Source organism: Parasteatoda tepidariorum, chromosome 3, assembly GCF_043381705.1.
Source record: "Parasteatoda tepidariorum isolate YZ-2023 chromosome 3, CAS_Ptep_4.0, whole genome shotgun sequence".
NCBI classification, from domain to species: domain Eukaryota; kingdom Metazoa; phylum Arthropoda; class Arachnida; order Araneae; family Theridiidae; genus Parasteatoda; species Parasteatoda tepidariorum.
This window is the reverse complement of record NC_092206.1, coordinates 80881445-80900939: the sequence shown is the minus strand read 5'-3', so window position 1 is coordinate 80900939 and position 19495 is coordinate 80881445. Positions and strand designations below refer to the sequence as shown.

The window sequence follows — 19495 nt, the reverse complement described above, 5'->3', positions numbered from 1 at the left end:
TATATATATATATATATATATATATATATATATATATATATATATATATATATATATATATATATATATATATATATATATATATATATATATATATATATATATATATATATATATATATATATATATATATATATATATATATATATATATATATATATATATATATATATATATATATATATATATATATATATATATATATATATATATATATATATATATATATATATATATATATATATATATATATATATATATATATATATATATATATATATATATATATATATATATATATATATATATATATATATATATATATATATATATATATATATATATATATATATATATATATATATATATATATATATATATATATATATATATATATATATATATATATATATATATATATATATATATATATATATATATATATATATATATATATATATATATATATATATATATATATATATATATATATATATATATATATATATATATATATATATATATATATATATATATATATATATATATATATATATATATATATATATATATATATATATATATATATATATATATATATATATATATATATATATATATATATATATATATATATATATATATATATATATATATATATATATATATATATATATATATATATATATATATATATATATATATATATATATATATATATATATATATATATATATATATATATATATATATATATATATATATATATATATATATATATATATATATATATATATATATATATATATATATATATATATATATATATATATATATATATATATATATATATATATATATATATATATATATATATATATATATATATATATATATATATATATATATATATATATATATATATATATATATATATATATATATATATATATATATATATATATATATATATATATATATATATATATATATATATATATATATATATATATATATATATATATATATATATATATATATATATATATATATATATATATATATATATATATATATATATATATATATATATATATATATATATATATATATATATATATATATATATATATATATATATATATATATATATATATATATATATATATATATATATATATATATATATATATATATATATATATATATATATATATATATATATATATATATATATATATATATATATATATATATATATATATATATATATATATATATATATATATATATATATATATATATATATATATATATATATATATATATATATATATATATATATATATATATATATATATATATATATATATAAACTATTCTTTGAATGAAAAATTAAACATTTTGTAGGCAATTTTGAATCACAACAACGAAATAAAAAAGAGCTCTATGTACAACTTTCTTCAGGATTAGGTCTATTAACAAGGTGAGTAATATTCCTGTTTATTAAATATGGCAAGCTTATTTTGCCTGTTGTAAATAAATTGCAAATTTAAAACTTCTTATATAATGATGCGAGGTTTAACATAGAATAATCTTATATACAAGTGTAATACGCAAAGCAAAATCTCTTATTTTTTTTAAACGCAAAGATAAGTTTATTTTTACAGTCTTTATATCATTTTAAAGACTAAACATTTATCGATATTCTAACCAGTAACAATTTTTTGTTATAAATATAACAGTTTTGTAACTTTCTAAAGGAAAATTTATATTTTCTAAAATTACAGAAATTTAATGTTAAACTGCATCGTAATCTATTAAATGAGTTTTTTTTTCTGTTAACAAATGAAATATGAAAGCATTGATACTGGTTGTATCTGTTAAGTGCAGATTTTTTAGGTTTCGAATGCGAAAAACTTCAGTATCGAAGTGGCAACAAATAATTTGATACATTGAAACAGATGCCGTTTGGTCTCTGTGGTGGTCAAGGAGCTGGTCTCATACCAGGAAGGTTCCGGATTCGAATCCCTCTTTCCAAAGTCGTGAAAAAAATAAAAATTCCACAACAATTCTTTCAATCATGATGGTTTTCAACATCTCAAAAATCATTAAAAATTACATAAAAATAGAATAATTAAAAAATATATAACTATTACAAACTTATGTAAAATTAATTGGTTCACTATGCAAATCAGAGTATATGTATCTACCTTCACTCCAAATTTCTCTACGGAAAATAGCTAGTGTGTACGGATATTTTTTGTAAAGTTTTATTATGTAAATTTTTGACGTGCTTTTTTCCGTAGCATAAGGGTAATCTCAGGTAGCTTTGATGCCAGAAATTCTCCGTAATATAAAAGAATTCCTTTTTACAGTGTATATAGCAACAGCTAAATGTTATGCGCTTTTGCAGCCATTGTGTCAGAATTTGCATTATCATGTCCTACTAGCTCCCTGACATGTCCTTGAGAAACCATTTAGCTATAACTCCCACTTCTTTAAGGAATCAGTTTATGAGAAAATGTTCTTTTAAAATAACGAACAGGTGTGTCATGAAAAAATAAAATTTTTCCTAAAATTTAAATAAATAAATAAATTGGTATTTCATCTAATTCTTTTCTTAGTAAATTTAATTATTAATGTCTTTTCCCAGTAACTTGAGCATGTAACCCAGGTATGTTAGGTTTGTTAACCCAGTAACTCGCTGCTTGGGACATTACTTAGAATTCGAAAAACGTTAAAATTGTTGCTATTGTTATTACAAAATTATCGTTTTTAATTCCACCCGCTAACACATTTTAAATTCAAAAAATTCTAAATCTAAGGAAAAGAGAAAAATCTTTAGTTAAAGAACTTGGCAATAATTACTAGATATAACTAGATAAATCATGGATTCCTCAACTTATCCTTGCAAAGAGTATTCTAACATGCTTCTTGCATTTTATTATCTCCCGTATTTTATTAATTTAAGGGTACAGTGGACCTTGAAATTCGATAAAAATGATCAAAGTATCGACTTTTAGATTTTTATATATTTGGATAGTAGACATCATANGGGGGAAAATGCATTCTTTTCGCCGCCATTTGTCCGTTCTCCAGTTGCGTATTTTCCCTTGCATTCTAAATATGTTTTTAATAGTTTTAGATTGGTGTAATTCTTTTCATAAGAGTAAAATCTTCTGGCTGTTAATTCGAGAATAAAGAGTTCATATTCATTGATATATGTGCCAATTATTTATATCTTAAATTTTGTTGTTTTTATGAAATATCTCGGTCAATTTCAGTAAAAATGATCTGGATTAACTGCTATTCTTCAGAAATCATATTTGCATTGCAAAACATGGATTTACATATAGTTTCCACAAAGTTTGGACTAAGAAACGGGTACAATATATTGGTGGTAAGCAACGGTTTTATGAGCAAGGAGTTAATGAACGCTGTTCGGGACACACTCTTGATCAATATTTCTCTTCTTCTATCTAATCCAACCATCTGAGTCGGGTCAGATAACTTCTAATGCTATTCTGCCATGTAACAGAAAAATCAAAATGTAAATGACGAAAACTTAAAATTGAGATCATATGATAGATGGATGAGATTATACATATTTTTATATGTTTGGCATCTTCGCATAAACTATATCATTCATTTCTTTCAAAAGTAAATTTTATTCCACCAGATACTTGAAATTTTTTTAGCATTAGCAACGGAAAGAAAATGGTTTTGAAACTACATATCCCGAAATCTAACTTGAACCACTTAAATGTTGCTTTTTCATTTTCTTGGCAGTATTTCAGTCGGCATAAATTTAATCCATTCAAAAAACTAGCTATTCTGCTCCGACTAGAAGTGAGCCACTAGGTTTAACGCTTTCAAAAGGACATGACGGGGAAGTGGTATGCCATGGAAATGCAAATCATTTAAATATGCATCAACCGTTGTGTTAATCATGCATAAAATTAGGTAAGAAAGTATAATGTAAATATTTTCAAGAATAAACAAATTTTTTATGTCTTAAGTACGAAGACATTAGTTTTGGTAAGTTCTAAATTTTCAATTTCATGAAAACATGCAGAAGCAGAACTTTAAATATCTGAATTATGATGCATAAATAAGAAATGGAATGCGTTCAGGAGGCATTTTTAAACGCGATTTCGTGAAAAATAGTTTTTGAATGATAATTTTACCAAACCCATTATATATATTTTCAACCTGGAGACTTTATGTTTCACATGTGAAATAGAAAACTATAGCCGATTCGAAAAACGCATAAGATTTTCTTATATTTTTGTTTATTTTCTTTTGTATGAAAATATAAAACAAGTGTGTTTTTTAAAAAATATTTCCGTCTTGACTTCGGTTTTGAAATTTTTTAATTTCTTTTACTATTTATAAAATGTCTCTTTATTTAACATGTTGAAATACATAGAACAATTATCATAATTAGTATAAAAAACTTTTATTTCCCAATAGTTAAGATTAACTTTGTTCTTTTTCAGTCCCTACTATTAGTTGACACTCTCCCTGCATATACAGGGTTATTCATAATTCCCTTAACCTGTAAACGCCTTTTTTCTTTACTACAACTGGCTTCAGTGGTACATGTTACTGCCATCTACCGGCAACAGCTTAAATTAAAATTTGAATACTTACGGAATAATTTCATATGTTCTTTTTTGCCATATTCGTTTACGTTTTTTTACTATAACGCTTCGAAACCCCGGAGGGAATTATGAATAACCCCGTATTTTTAAATCTTGTTCAACTTTTCAATCGTTAATAAAATAATTTTTGTTTATCCACTCAAATTCAAATACATTTTTTTAAAATTGTAGCAGATGACACTTGATATTAATACAGTTTTTTTCAAATATTAATTCACTTCATTAATTAATTTTTCAATTCTTACTATTAGTTCTCACGCGTTATAGTTTGTATTTTATTTGTATTATAAAAAATTAAATAAAATTTTTCTTTATTGAAGTAAGTAGGAATTGACGTAATTTTTTTTCAATATATTACTTATTTTGTTTCAAGTCATGACGAAAAATGGAGGCACAGAAGGAAACTTCTCACACCTGCATTTCACTTTAATATTTTGAAAGATTTCCAATATGTCTTTAACAAACAATCGAAGATATTAATGGACATTTTAGATAAACATTCGAACGAGAAGTATGTTGACATACTTCCTTTTATTGCACGATGTAGCTTGGATATTATATGTGGTAAGTATTCAAGTTAATTTTTTTTATATGTCTAATGTAGTGTACAGTGCTCAAAATAAAAAACGGAGAAACTTTCATAACTTTTGATCTAATGATCTAATCTTCACGCTCTTGGACTCATTCTTAATGATTCAAAGGAGTAACTTCAAATATAAGATCACCGGACAAAAAATTAGTGCGTAAGTACCGATGAATCGTCAGGCTTCGTTGGATGACGCAGTAGTCAAGTAACGTGCACAACTGATAGCACACTTGCCTCAACGTGATCAAAGGAAAGTAGCCATCAGTGTGATATTTTTGTTTTGACGGAAATTGTGTGTAAATATGAGTAAGTGTAAGTGTTTGACAGAATGGCGAAAATGGACAATTGTGTTTGGCCGTGCCCATGGTTATACGGTGAATGAAGTTGCTGGATTTGTTGGTGTTTCCATGCGGACTGCCCATACAAGCAGTGATGCAATACACGTGGTCACGAAAGACGACGTCAGAATTGTGGTCGGAAAAAGATCCTGTATGAAAGGGACCGGAGACGTGTTTCACGACTTGTTAATCAAATTTGCTTCCGAACCCGACAGGAATTGCTTCAGTTAGTGAATGAAGGTCCATCCCAACCTGTTAGTGAGAGAACACTGCGATGGGAGCTGCAAGCAATGAACATTTTGAGTTTGGAGTCGAATTCCTCGTCAGAAGCCATTGCTCACAGGCACTTAAAGTTGTGCGACTTCAGTGAGCTAGAAGTCACTGAACGTGGACAGTTGCTGTCTGGAGGAATGTAATATGGTCTGACGAATCACGTTTTTGCCTCTATTCAAATGACGCACGTCATCAAGTGCACAGAAGATCAGATGAAGCATTTCCGGCTGACGGTGTGCAAGGTCAAGTTCAAGCCGGAGGTGGGTCTGTCATGTTTTGGGGGTGTTTTTCTTATTATGCATTGGACCTTGATTTCCTACCACTGAGGTGGCCACTAACATGAACCACGATGTTTATTTGAGCATTCTGAATAATCTGGTGTTGCTTTTCCGTCAGCAGCTTCTTAAAGAGCATGCTGTCACTCAGACACTCAATCACATCTCGACTGGCCTTCGAAATCACATGACTTGAACTTCTTTGAGAATTTTAGAGACATGTTGGAACAACGGGTAAAACGCCTAAATCAGCATCCTCGCAATTCGGTAGATTTGCGCGATCAAATCCTCAGCGAGTGCCTTAAACTGGATTCGACGTACCTGCAAAACCTTGTGTACTCACTTCCTAACCGAATCAAGGCGGTTGTCAAATCCAGAAGCGGTGTTACACTTATGATGTTTTTAATGATTTCTCTAAGGGTGACTAATTTTTTGTCCGGTTTGCTTATTTATTACTTGGTTCAGACAATATTTCAAATACGAAGTCAGTATTTATGTATATGAGTCTCTTACTATAAATTGCATTCTTTGAATGAAAAGTAATTTTTAAATAAGAAGCTTTTTGCAAATTTTTATGTATAAGAAATACAAGTACTCAGTATGGTACTTTCTGCGGAACTTCAATGCAACTATTGGAGTTGTTTCACTTTATAATAATAGATATGTTTATTTTGCATATGTCACTTTTCATCATATTTTAAAAGTATGGAGTTTGTTCAACTCAATGTTCAACTCCACAGGTTTGTAATTTTGAACCCAATGTGGAAAACAAGGGAACTCTTGTATCAATTGGGAGGAAAAATTCGCCTTCGGGGAGGATTTTTTTGATTTAGCTATCTTACATTTACATTACATGGAGAGGAAAATCACGAAAACCTCTCACGGTTAGCCTGACTGCTAGGGGACTCCAGCCCATGATCGGTCTACTACTGAAGATACTTTACGTCGGCACTATGATTGTTACAGGCCAAGTGCGGAATCCGTTTCGACCAGCCATAGCTGACATTTAAACCCGGGTCATGTCGCTGGGAGGCGAGCTGTCTATTCGCTAAGCCACCACGGTTCTAAATCAAATATTGAAGCATAAATACACGTTAAATTACCAATTATTTAAATAAAGAATAAATTTCAAATCAAAAATTGAAAAATCTAAATATAAGTATGCACACAAGGTATTTCAAATTGATAAAATAAAAACGTTAGAAAATCTTAAAAAAATAAGATATTTTGCGTCAGCACTGTGGTCTGTGTTAGCCAGGATCGAAATTCACATCAATCAGCTATCGCTGAAATTTGAACCAGGGTCACCTCATAGGGAGGCTACCGCTCTATCGCCTGAGCCACCACTGTTCAAATGCGTATACAAAGTAATTCTTAAAATGATGAAGATCTTAAAGTGATAAAGTGAACAAAATGTAAACTCGCATTAAACACTCAAAACACACTTCCGGTAGAGGTGTTGGTAGCCATTACTTTTTTGCATTTTCAATATAGTAAGATATTTCAGAAAACTAAGCGAAATGTTGTAAAAAAAATTATCATTAAAGGGCAGTTTTATAGCTGAAAGTGACGTCACTTCAAAACGTCATTTATAAGTAAAAAAAAAGGTATATATTTTGCAAATGGATGTTATTTGTAAAATAATGTGTATACTCAATTTGGAAACTGATTTTACTGTATAAAGTGTAATTATTTTTTTTACAGAGTCTGTTATGGGAACAGAAATGCACACACAAACAAAATCGACAAGTCCTTACGTGAAGAGAGTAATTGAGTATGTACTGTTTATTATTTATTTTGTGTTTTCATTCTTACATTATTTAATTTAATCGAAAGACTGATTTAAAAACGTCAACAGAATATTTTTTTAATAATAACAGAATGTTTTATTTTATGTTGGGCATGCAATGTATGCATGATTATTTTTTGGAAACAGGCAGGCGAGTCAGAATTTATCTTCGTTTTCAGATTTTTTTTCCTGCTAGGATAAAGAATACGGAGAATTTGTTCTTAATATTAAAATAAAAAAAAATCAGTGAAAGAAATACTGAACAAGTGTAAACCAAAAAATGACACGATATTTAAAAACAAAAACCTACAGAGCAGTAGGGATTACCGGCAAATGGCCCTTTCATTTACAGAAATAACAGTGCAAGAAATACAGGAAAGGTAAACAGAGTAACGTTATATGTTAATTTTCCTATCTATTAATTATAATAACAACACCTTTTGGTAAATTTTATAAAAATGCATAAATCATATTGCCAGATGTACAATGCAGTGTTTAAAAAAAAACAAAAAAAACAGACCACCCTGAATTACTTTTGATCTAATGGATTTGTCTTAACGTTCTACGACGTAACCTTAGTGGCTCTTTGGGTTGATCTCAAGTATGCTAATTAATGAGCTCAGACGATATTTTAATTACGGAATCAGACACAAAAACGTACTGTCGCTAAATAAACATGCCTTTTTATCAATGGATTCGGAATTCTGACCCCTAGTATATGGGGGGCAGCCGCAATCATGAAAATACGGAAACAAAAGTTTGGACCCCTTAATGTTCATTTTACTTTTTGCGCATTTTGTTATATCTCATGAGCTTTTTAAGCGAATTGAAAAATGTTAGCACACAATTATAAAATTCATTTATCCAAAGATAATTCCATACAAAAAATAAATTTTAGTTAATATTTATTATTTTATTTATAAATGGTCGAAAAAGCTTGAATTGTAAGATATAAATTTTTTGCATCATTTTGAAGAATATAATTTTGCATGGCAAAATGCAAAATTCGAGCAAAATCGGTTGAAACGTTCCTGAGAGAAAAATTTCAAAATTTAGATAAAAAAAAGTCAGATATTTAGAATTTGTTTTCTCTGAGGAACTATTCGTATTTTGCCATATTATATTCTTCAAAATGATGCAAAAAGTTGTAGATGTTACAGTTCTAAATTTTTTTGACCATTATTAAAAAATAATAAATATTTACTAAAAGTTATTTTTTGTGTGGCATTATCTTTGGATAAACGAATTTTTACAATTTTGTGCAAAATTATTTCGATTCGCTTAAAAAGTTCTCGAGATATAGCAAAATACGCAAAAAGTAAAATTAACATTAAGGGGATAAAAAATTTTTGAGCACTCTCCTTTCCAAATTATTGAGGCCATATTGATCAGATTGCGGTAACCCCGTATAAATTGGTAGTCAAAATTTTTTATTCCAAGCTGTTTGCCTTTGAAATGAGGTAGTTTTTTTTTTCTTGATCGATCAGAGCCTTCTTTGTCATTGTGAGAGTGCTTTTTCATCTACGACATGACGTCGATCAAAACGATGACAAGGAACAATCAAATTGTTATCGGATGGTTCAGTAGATGCTTTTCGAGATCCTTTTTTTGAGCCAAAAAAAACGCGAAATTATTGCTGCCCCCAGAGAATTGTGAATTTTAAAACGGAATCAGTATTAAAATTATACATGAAGCTTTCGTTAAAATCTAAGAAAGTGGAAAATGAAGAATTTTCAAAGCAAACTATTTAATCTGTACTATTAGAAACAAACAAACAAAACAAAACAAAAAAACTGCGGTAATCGCGCCATCTATAATTCTAAAATGCGAATAATTGTTAGATAGTTAGAGTTGTAAGTAAAAAATTAACTCGGATAATTTCCGTCGTAGTTTATAAATGAAAAAACTTGTAAATAATATTTTTTTTATATGTTACATGTCTTTTTCAATAATTTTGGACTTATCAAAAAGTTAAAGCTCAAATTTAAGCAGCTTTGATATTTTATTCTATATTTTTTTCAATAATTTTGGACTTATCAAAAAGTCAAAGCTCAAATTTATACATCTTTGATATTTTATTCTATGTTCGAATATGTTCTTTGATATTATTATTTTATGTTCGAAAAAGAACAACGACGTGTCAATTTTAATTGGCACTAATTTCCTTAGTAAATATAAGGCACTTGAGTTTAAATGAATCCGAAGCGGAAAAAAGATATCGGTATGATTTGATNATATATATCCATTTACAGGCCACTTGACCCGAATGCGAAGAGATTTCCTGAAAAATTAAAAAATTAAACTGTAATATATCCACACTGTAAAAGAATACGAATTGCGGTAAACAGTACTGACATTCAAGGTGCCTTTACTTTTTACTCTGGAGTTTTACGGAACAAATAAATCTGATTTACAGTAATTTTAAAAATAATACTTACTGTGAAATCTCTGAAACACTGCAATTAAATAAATGTTAATGCAAAATTATGGAATAAAATTGCACTGTAAAATAGATTTTTCGGATATTGCACTCAGGGTGCCATAACTTTTAACCATAATTTGAGCACTTTGCGCTGTAATGATTATACTTAGTATTTAAAAAATTTAAGGAAAAGTAAGCACGAAATTCCTCGTTTAATTGTTAAATTTGGGTCAAATAATAAAAGGCGTACTTTTTGTTGTGTCCATTTTCTTAAACACACTTTTTAAAATGTGTCCCATATTGAAAAGGCAAATTTTTTGCTCTGTCCATTTTCTTAAAAATGCTTTTTGAGCTATTTCAATTTTCTCAAACACGTGTTTTCAGCTCTATCCATTTTCTTAAACTCGTATTTTGAACTGTGTTCTTTTTTATTAAACGTACAGTTTGATTTACGGTAAAAAAAAAAATCACCGACAAAAAACCGGGTATAGCAAAAATTTCGACGTGGTAGAAAGATTACAGGAGAATCATTGAGGCTTTTTATTAGAATTTATTTATACGTAGGATTTTTAGAAAACAGATTCATTGGGCGTGATAACTTTGTTTATGATGACTTTGTTAATTTAATTTACAAGTTCCTTAATTTAAATCAAAGAAACTAATTTTAATTGTCAAAGAAACTAATTTTAATTAAAATCGTAAATCTCTAGTTCTGTGACAAATACTGATAATTTAAAAATACTTTAACAGAACAAACTTGAACTGGCAAACTTTTTTAGCTAACCAAGTTTTTGGAGCAATTGTTAGTTAATAAAAAAACATTATTTTTAAGTTTGAAAGTAAACTGCCAAAAATTGAGCAAAATATGACTGATTAAAATTATCCCTTTAATACTGCACATGTGCGGAAAACATGAAATTTCTTTTTGATAATTCAGTTGTGAATCGTATTTGGTAACTTAAGAACGAAGTCAGATTAGAATATCTTCAAAATTTAAAAAGTTTCTAGCATTCTTTTAAGAAGTTTCTTTCCTATTTCAAAAGGAAGCTATGAATAATAAAGAGTTTTCCACAAATTCCAATTTGTACCATAACAAGATTTATTACAAATGTCATAGGCAGTATTGGAAACCATCCCTTATTGAAGTACCGTTTATTTAACTTGTTTTCTTATATCATCATCCCATTTTATTACCTGATGAAGTATTATAGGGTATTATCAACTGTTGTTGAATTCTTTTAATCTACAAAATGAAATTTGTGGAAAAACCCCTTATCAATCAGAGCTTTCTTTAAAAAAAATGCAATAAGTAGTTAAAAAACTGCTAAAACTTTTATCATTTTCAAAATATTCAAATTGGATTTTTTTGATAAATTCCAAATGCTATTTTTCCAAATACGATTCACAACAAAATAGTGAAAAAAAATCAAAATTTTCTGCGCTTGAACAATATTAAAGTACTACTTTAAATGCTCATATCTTTCTCAATTTTTAAAAAAATTTCTTTCAAATTTTAAAACGATATTTTTGATTTTATTTGAAAATTTCACCAAAAATTTGGCTCATTTTATTGAATATTTTTAAAGTTATCGTAAACAAAACAAAAAATAAACAAATAAGCAAAAAATAAATAAATAAAATAAAATAAAATAAAATTAGTTTTTCATAAGAATGTTCGTAGCTCCATGAATACTTAGGCAAGGTTCACGAAATGTTATTTCTTTACTGTACATTGTAACTTAATTAATCGATATAAGTTACAAGCTGATTTGTACATTTCCAGGCTTAGGGTGTTCAAAAACACTCTTTTCTTTCGCCATCTGTTACAGGTCTCTAAAAACTCTGAAAGCTTTAAACTTTATTGATAAGAACGAGTTATAAAATATTTTACTTTGTATTTTTTTAAAAATTTCAAAAAATATCAAAAACTGAAAGTATTTCTTCCAGTCTTGTAGAAGTTGTTTATATCAAAGGGAAAAAGAGAAAATCCACTCGCATAGGGAGGCAGCTTAAGTTGAAGAGTTAGACTTCAACTTAGCTCCCTCCCTAAGTGAGAAGTAGTTTTTTTCCTTCATTTTTTTGGTTTTTGGACCAATCAGATCCTTCTTCATCATTCAATCAAAACCTATGTGAAACTGATTCGAATCCCCTTAGTGAATTATTTCGTTTGATTCAAATTAATTGGATGGTATCTTTTGCTCAACTCTAAACAGCAAGAACAAAATGCAGATTCACTTTTCTAACATATTTTAATTGTTTCAGATTGTCTAGTTTAGTATTTGAAAGAGTTTTAAGGCCTTGGTTGTGGATAGAAAATATTTATTCATTTTTTCCCTTGGGTAGACAGTTTCTCAACGCAAGTGCTTTTGTTCATGAATTTACTGATAAAGTAAGTATATTATGGTATAGTGAGCGCTACATTTACGTCGCATGCAATACCTGGCGTTTTTAGGCAACGTATGAATTAATATCTGCATTACCTGGGCAGTGAGTACAATAGCAAATGAGCTTTAGGCAAAGTGTGAAAGAGTGTTTTTGTGGATATGTGTCATAGAGAAAGAAGCATCGAATTACTGTTTCGTCATTTTTTTCCCTTACTTTTTTTTAATATTTTCTTTTTTTTTTTAAGTTGATGTCCCTGAAAATAGTGTTTAAATCAATTTCCTTAATCAAACATAGATATTTCTTTAATCGACTTGTTTGATTATTATTAATAATATCAAATGTGGTAAAATTAGAGTTGGGAATACAGAACAAAAATATATTGGACATTGTCCCGTGCATGCCTGCAATTTACTTTTCCCGGTAAATTCGGTTATTGCTATTAATACATGGAGTATTATTACTATTAATACATTATTACTACATTAATATTAAATATTTATGCCTTTTCTTAAAGAAAACAAACATATTTTGTACTTCATAAGTTTGTTATTTGGCAGAGTATTCAAATCCTAGGTAAGAAATGAAATGGAAAAGGTTTTCATATTTTGACGGTAAATTTTCGACATTGAATAGAAAACCAACATTTTGGAAAACCAACATTTACATTCAAATCGTTAATAATAAAAAGCGCATTTTGTAAGATATGTATTTTTAACTGTTATTTTTTTATAATTTATATTTTATTGTTAAAGTATAGTTTTTTTCATAGTTTAAACCAAAAGATAACAAATGGCAGATACATTTCATAAGGGTCATTTTATCGAATTTTTTAGAATTTCTTTGATTGAAATGCTGATGGTGTGGAAATAAATGATTACAACTTCTATTCAATGTAGAGATAAATCAAAGCAAAAGAATATACTGTAAAAAATATTTGTTATTAGTGTATTTATTATGAAAATATTTTTCACAGAGAAAAAAAACATATAATATGAAGTAATAACAAATAGAACATTCTCAAAATTATCTATCTCTCTCGGCAATAATTTTGTTTGTGATAAGGAACGGAGGAAGATAAATTCTTATCTTTAAGAAGTATTTTATTAAATATTATGGCAGGGGACGCATCCTTGTAATTTTGAACCCAATCCAAGAGACAAGGGAAGACCAGGATCAAGTATTGGGAGAAATTTTGCTTTTGTGGAGAACTTTTTGATGGAACTAACCCGCATTTGCTTTACATGGAGAGAAAAACCACGAAAACCTCTCACGATTAGTCTGAGGGCAAAGGGACTCTTACCCATGATCAGTCTGTCACTGAGGATATTTCACATCATCACTGTGATTGGTACGAGCCTGGTGCAGGATTCGTTTCAACGAGCTATTGCTGAGATTCAAACCCGGTTCATCCCTTTAGAAGGTGCACGCTTTCTCCCCTGAGCCATCACGGCTCTACATCCATAATTGATGCTACTGTATGTTTTGTTTATACTATTCAATTTTTAGAAAACAAATGGGTTGCTTTTAAAAGCGAAGAAGATAGAGCACTCAGATCCCATTGACGTGACGCAAATTCGCATCCCAATGATGGCTAGTTGATACAAATTCTTCGCCTCACTCGCATCATCCATAGTGACGTAAAATATTATTTTTAGTAGTCGGATCATGGGTTAGAATCCCTTTGCCATCGGGATAATTGTAGAAGATTTTTTTTTTGTTAAAATTGAAGATTTTTTACGAGTAAGCTCTATCAAAAGTCCTTCACGAAGGACTTTTGATAGAAGAATTTTTGAAGAATTTTTCCAAATTCTTGATGCAGGAGTTCCCTTGTCTCCTGAGTTGGGTTTAAAATTACAAGCGTATGACGTTGCCAAAAATGTGTCGTCAGCTCTTTAACAACGGTTATAAAATAAAATAAAAGTTTCTTTTGAAAAAATTTGACTTTTGTTTCTTGTGCATAGTTGATTTCTGAAAGAAAGCAAGCAAAGCTGAAAAGAAGAATGTCTTCTGACGATTCAGAAGGAAGCAATGAGAGTAATTACAAGAGAAAGAAAAGAGCTTTGTTGGATCTCCTCCTGGATGAGCATATTCAAAACAATTCCATTTCAGAAGCAGAAATAAGAGAAGAGGTGGACACTTTTACATTTGAGGTAAAACGAAACACTTTTGTAAAACTATGATTAGGATATAGTGAACAAATGTGAATGAGTAAATATTGGAAACAGGCTCAGATGGATTAAGGTGGAGTATTGATCCGACAACAAGTTTACGAAACTACAAGTGTGCAGTGCTAGCCTTCAGTTCCAAGTTTTCTCCTTAGGAAGAGTGACCTGTTCTATGTCTTTTGCTAATTTAAAAATATGAGAAATGAATCGTAGTCTCATCAATCATTGTCATTTCCCGGTAATCCTTACACTAATAATTTTTAAATTATCAGTGTAATCATGTTGCTAATCAGTGTAATCTTACTGCTTATCAATATAATCCCAATTCAGTGTAATACTATCCACTGTAATCTTGTTGCCTGTTATACCCTACATTGATGTTTTGGGTGCATTAGGTGAAATCCCTTTAGCCTGGTATAACCTACAACAGCATATTCTTCTGCTCTAAATTGCGAGAAATTCATTACCATCTGTGAGTAAAAAAATATATTTTATATACTATTTTATATTTAAAATAAATATATTTTAAATTAAATGAATGCATTAAAATGAAATAAAAATTAATAAATACTATGAAGAACTCACTTATAATGCATAAAATAATGTTTTGAAAATGAATTTGAGCATTGGAAAGTTATTTTAATTTTGATTTTCAAATTCAGAAATCGATAAAAATTCTACCTGTTCACTGTTTACCTAGTGTCTGTTTCAGGAAAAATGTCGACATACTTTTCTCACCTTTTTCTTTACCTCTAAGTCCCGCAGGGAGAAATCTTTGAAATGAAAACCAACCCTGAACGTTTGTTGTTTTGTAAATTTGTGATTCACATAGAGCTTTCCTAAAGACATTAAAAAGGAGCTTTTAACTGTTGTTTTTCATTTCCTTCTCCTTTTATTTGAGAATAGCAATGAAACTAGAATGAATCAAATTTGTATTTTATTTAATTTCCTGAAGATCGAAGGAAGAGCTTGACTTATTTCATTCATTTGACATAGTGATAAGACCGGCTCAGCCCGAAACTGAGAGCGGGTTCGTTTCATGAGAAAGGGTTTCGTTCTGGGGTGATCTCATATTCCTGATCAAATTCTCATAAACTTTTTTTAGAACTTTTAAAGAAGTTTATGAAAATTTTAAAAAGATAAAAGAATTTGCAGCGGTCTGCTGCTTCTGTTGGTGCTTTTGCTAAGCGTCACACAGACCTTCATTTAGCTTAACAACAAACTTTCCTCTAACTTAAGATTTTGTTTTTAGATTTTAATTTTTGTTTTAGTCATCTTGGAGTTTCAGTTAGTTCAGGTTTTATTTTCGCTTTTTCTTTTACAGGTTAGAAATAGAAAAGGTTTTAATTTACTAATTCCTTTGTTTAGACATCAAAGGTCAAGTGATGAGACCGTAGTATTGGGTCTTTATCCAATGCCCCTTTCGTTCTCGGGTGGACTCAAGCTCTAAGTAATTTTATGTATCTTGGGCTCAGGTGGGCTCGGATTAAAATTCTTCGGGCTAAGGTGTGTCTCGACTAGGACTGGGCTATATTAGAAATTATATATCGTGATATATCGTCAGTTTTGCATNCTTTTTAAAATACCAATGTTTTGCCGATATAGGCGTTAAATCGATATGTCGCGATATATCGATTTATAGCCCAGTCCTAGTCTCGACCTTTAAAAGCGAGCCCGAGCGCGAACTATTCTCTAATGTTTAATCCTGATATTTTTGGAATTCCATAAGATTTTTATTATGATTAAAAGTTGAGCCAGATTATCGTATTTCTTTCACTTCATAATAAGATATTATATTTCAACTCGAAACATGGCAGAATTAACAGAATTTAATTTTAGTAAATTTGCATCGATCTAACTTTGATCTCGGCCTCTGGCATAAAAGTTTTGGCTCGGACATCTTAAAAAAGGAACTCTATTTCTCTAGTTGATTGCAAAATTGCTCAATTTTTAAGAAACTTCGAACAGTAAGTGCGCTGATTTTGATGTCCGACCAGACCTGATCCTTTTAGTTCTTCATCGAGCTTTTTCCAGTAATGATGAAATAAAATAATTTTATATTTCAGATTGATTTATAGAAATAATTTCATTATGCTTATTACCTAAAATTGATTTGACTTTTAAGGCCATTTTTTAATGGGGGAAAAAGGAGGAATTTTTAAAATTTTACTTACACTGTTATAATTTTTTTTCTAAACTTTCGGTAAAATAGCCGGCAGCAGTCTGTCCATCCAATTGAGTGAAAAGTTTACGGTAATGAACTTTTTTTCCCGATGGATTTCAACTCTAAGCATTACGAATACAATGGTGGCAGTGACAAACAAATAAATAAATTAAGATATTGAACATTAATGAAAGGAATTTCTACTGCGCCTTTACTTTCTTGTCGCACGTTTCTTAAAAGGTATAGTTAAAACTGTTTTACTAAACTTTTGGATCTAAGAATGTCTATATTGTCACTTCTTTTCTGAAATAAAAAACTTAAAAAAATGCTGATTTAACTACAAATTACAACAGCAGATGAAATTGTCTTTATAAGTAAGTACACATATTGAATTTTAGAATCGCCAACCGTGCTGTGTAGTGGTCGGGGAACTGACCTCACATCAGAAAGATCTTGGCCCCGAATTCCGGACTAGGCATAGATGTTCTTTCATTCTCTGTACTGTCTGTCCGTACTGAGGAGGCACCTAATATGGTGCCTCTGAAAGAGTGGCCAACAAATCTACCTTACTGATACCTGAATGACGAGTGTCAATCGGGTGGATATTGGAGGGAAAAAATTAAAATAGCAATAAAAATACCAATAAATTAAATATACATATTTAACTCTTTTTCATTTAGTTTGAAAAACTATTTTGATTCAAAATGTAAATCTAGAGTAAACTGCTTTTGCCAACAAATTGCTGATGGAATTATGGAGCTCTGTATATTATGAAAGGCAGAAAATTTCATGACAAGAATTTTTAGAACAACAAGTTTACAGAAAACACCTTTTAACATTATTGATAACAATGAATGTTAATTTTAATAATAAGTTGTCAAGAAGCGAAATAAGAGAGCAAAAACATATGTGCTCAACAAAAGGCACATTCTTTTGAAGAGCGTGGCAGGATGTCCAAAAGTAGCAGAATATCTTTTCCTTTGCTTGGAGGAAGGTAACTTGAATGGCAGGTCGCCCACATATTGCATTATAAAAATATGTTAAAATTTTAAGTAACACTATTCATTTTTCGCTCTTCTGTATTGATACTGGAAACAAAACCGCCTTGCATTAAAACTTTTTTCATAAAATTCTGCTCATTTAAACGGCAGAAAAATGTCCCACCATCACGACTAAAAGAATATGTAGACTTAATAGTGAAAGGCTAGTGAGTCGTGATAAACATGCAACTTTTGTATATCAATATCCGAGTCCTCGGCTGAAAAAAATTTGACCGAGATTTGGGAATGTGCCGTAATATTTTTGCTGGATGCCCTACTCAATATATAGAGTCTTCATTGCTTATATCTTTTTAACATAAAATAATGAGAACATATTTCTACTACATACATATGTATAATGACAGATTTTCAAATGGGTCTTCTTCTCAAAAAACAAGTTTAAAAAATTATTTTTAGGGGCCAAAAATTAATTCTTAAGCATACTTAATAAAATTATTTTTTCACATCAAAATCTGACAAATCAATTATTAAACTTAATCATAATAAAAGAGGCATTAATCAATTAAAATCAATTTAAAAAAAACTGAAAGGAAATATTTTTTTTACAGGGTCATGAATCAACATCCCTTGTCATGAGTTGGACATTGTACTTAATAGGTCTGCATCCATGGGTCCAGGATAAAGTTCACGAGGAATTAGATTCTATATTTGGTGAAAGTGAACGAGAAGTGGACGTTGAGGATATCAAAGATATGAAATATTTGGAATGTGCTGTAAAGGTATGCAAGTCTTCTTAAAAGAACAATATTTATTTTTAGTTTTTTTTAAAACTAGTTTGAGTGCTACCGTTTTTAATGTTTTACATAAAATAGATGAAGTTTTGTTTTAAGATTAAAGAAACGTGTTTAAAATAAGCTAATTATTACTGAGAAAGCAAGACCCATTTCTGACAGATTCAAATATTAGAGTGATTATGGGAAATGTTAAGATTTTCGCAAAAATATTAGTACAGGTCAAAACGGTGATGTTACATAGCGTAACGAGTGTTGCGTTCATTTTCAACAAATAACTGAACATTTAATTCTACTTCTGCCAGGTACACGTTTTAGAGTAAAAACACATTCAACATCTTTAATTACATATTTGAGCAACAAGCACATTCACCTTCTTAAATAAACTGATCACTAAACTCTACTTACTAAAGTTTTAGAAAGGAAAACATTAGAAAGGAAAGGCAATAATTTAGTTGAAATTTCTTTCTTAGAGTATTGTAATGCAAAAAAATAATTAACGAAAAATCAATAAAGTATTAAATATAACTATCTAAAAATAAAAAAAATCTCCGGAAATGTAATTTAATTCTTATCTGAAATCATTTAATAAAAGTTTTTCCCCAGAAAATAATTCATGACCTATTATCGTATCTTATG

At 28.8% G+C, this 19495-nt stretch overlaps 1 protein-coding gene across 2 annotated transcripts in view; it reads left to right on the top strand.

Moving 5' to 3' along the window:
- LOC107450174 (cytochrome P450 4C1) overlaps window positions 1-19495 on the top strand; it is a 64111-nt gene that overhangs the window by 38792 nt on the left and 5824 nt on the right. The window contains exons 3-8 of one of the 2 annotated variants that reach the window (XM_071178890.1): window positions 1411-1486; window positions 5041-5231; window positions 7844-7913; window positions 12613-12739; window positions 14697-14885; window positions 18674-18844. In XM_071178890.1, the coding sequence (XP_071034991.1) occupies window positions 5147-5231; window positions 7844-7913; window positions 12613-12739; window positions 14697-14885; window positions 18674-18844 (642 nt within the window). In that variant the 5' untranslated portion in view covers window positions 1411-1486; window positions 5041-5146. The remainder of the gene's footprint in view (window positions 1-1410; window positions 1487-5040; window positions 5232-7843; window positions 7914-12612; window positions 12740-14696; window positions 14886-18673; window positions 18845-19495) is intronic. The other variant, XM_071178891.1, reaches the window with a different exon arrangement.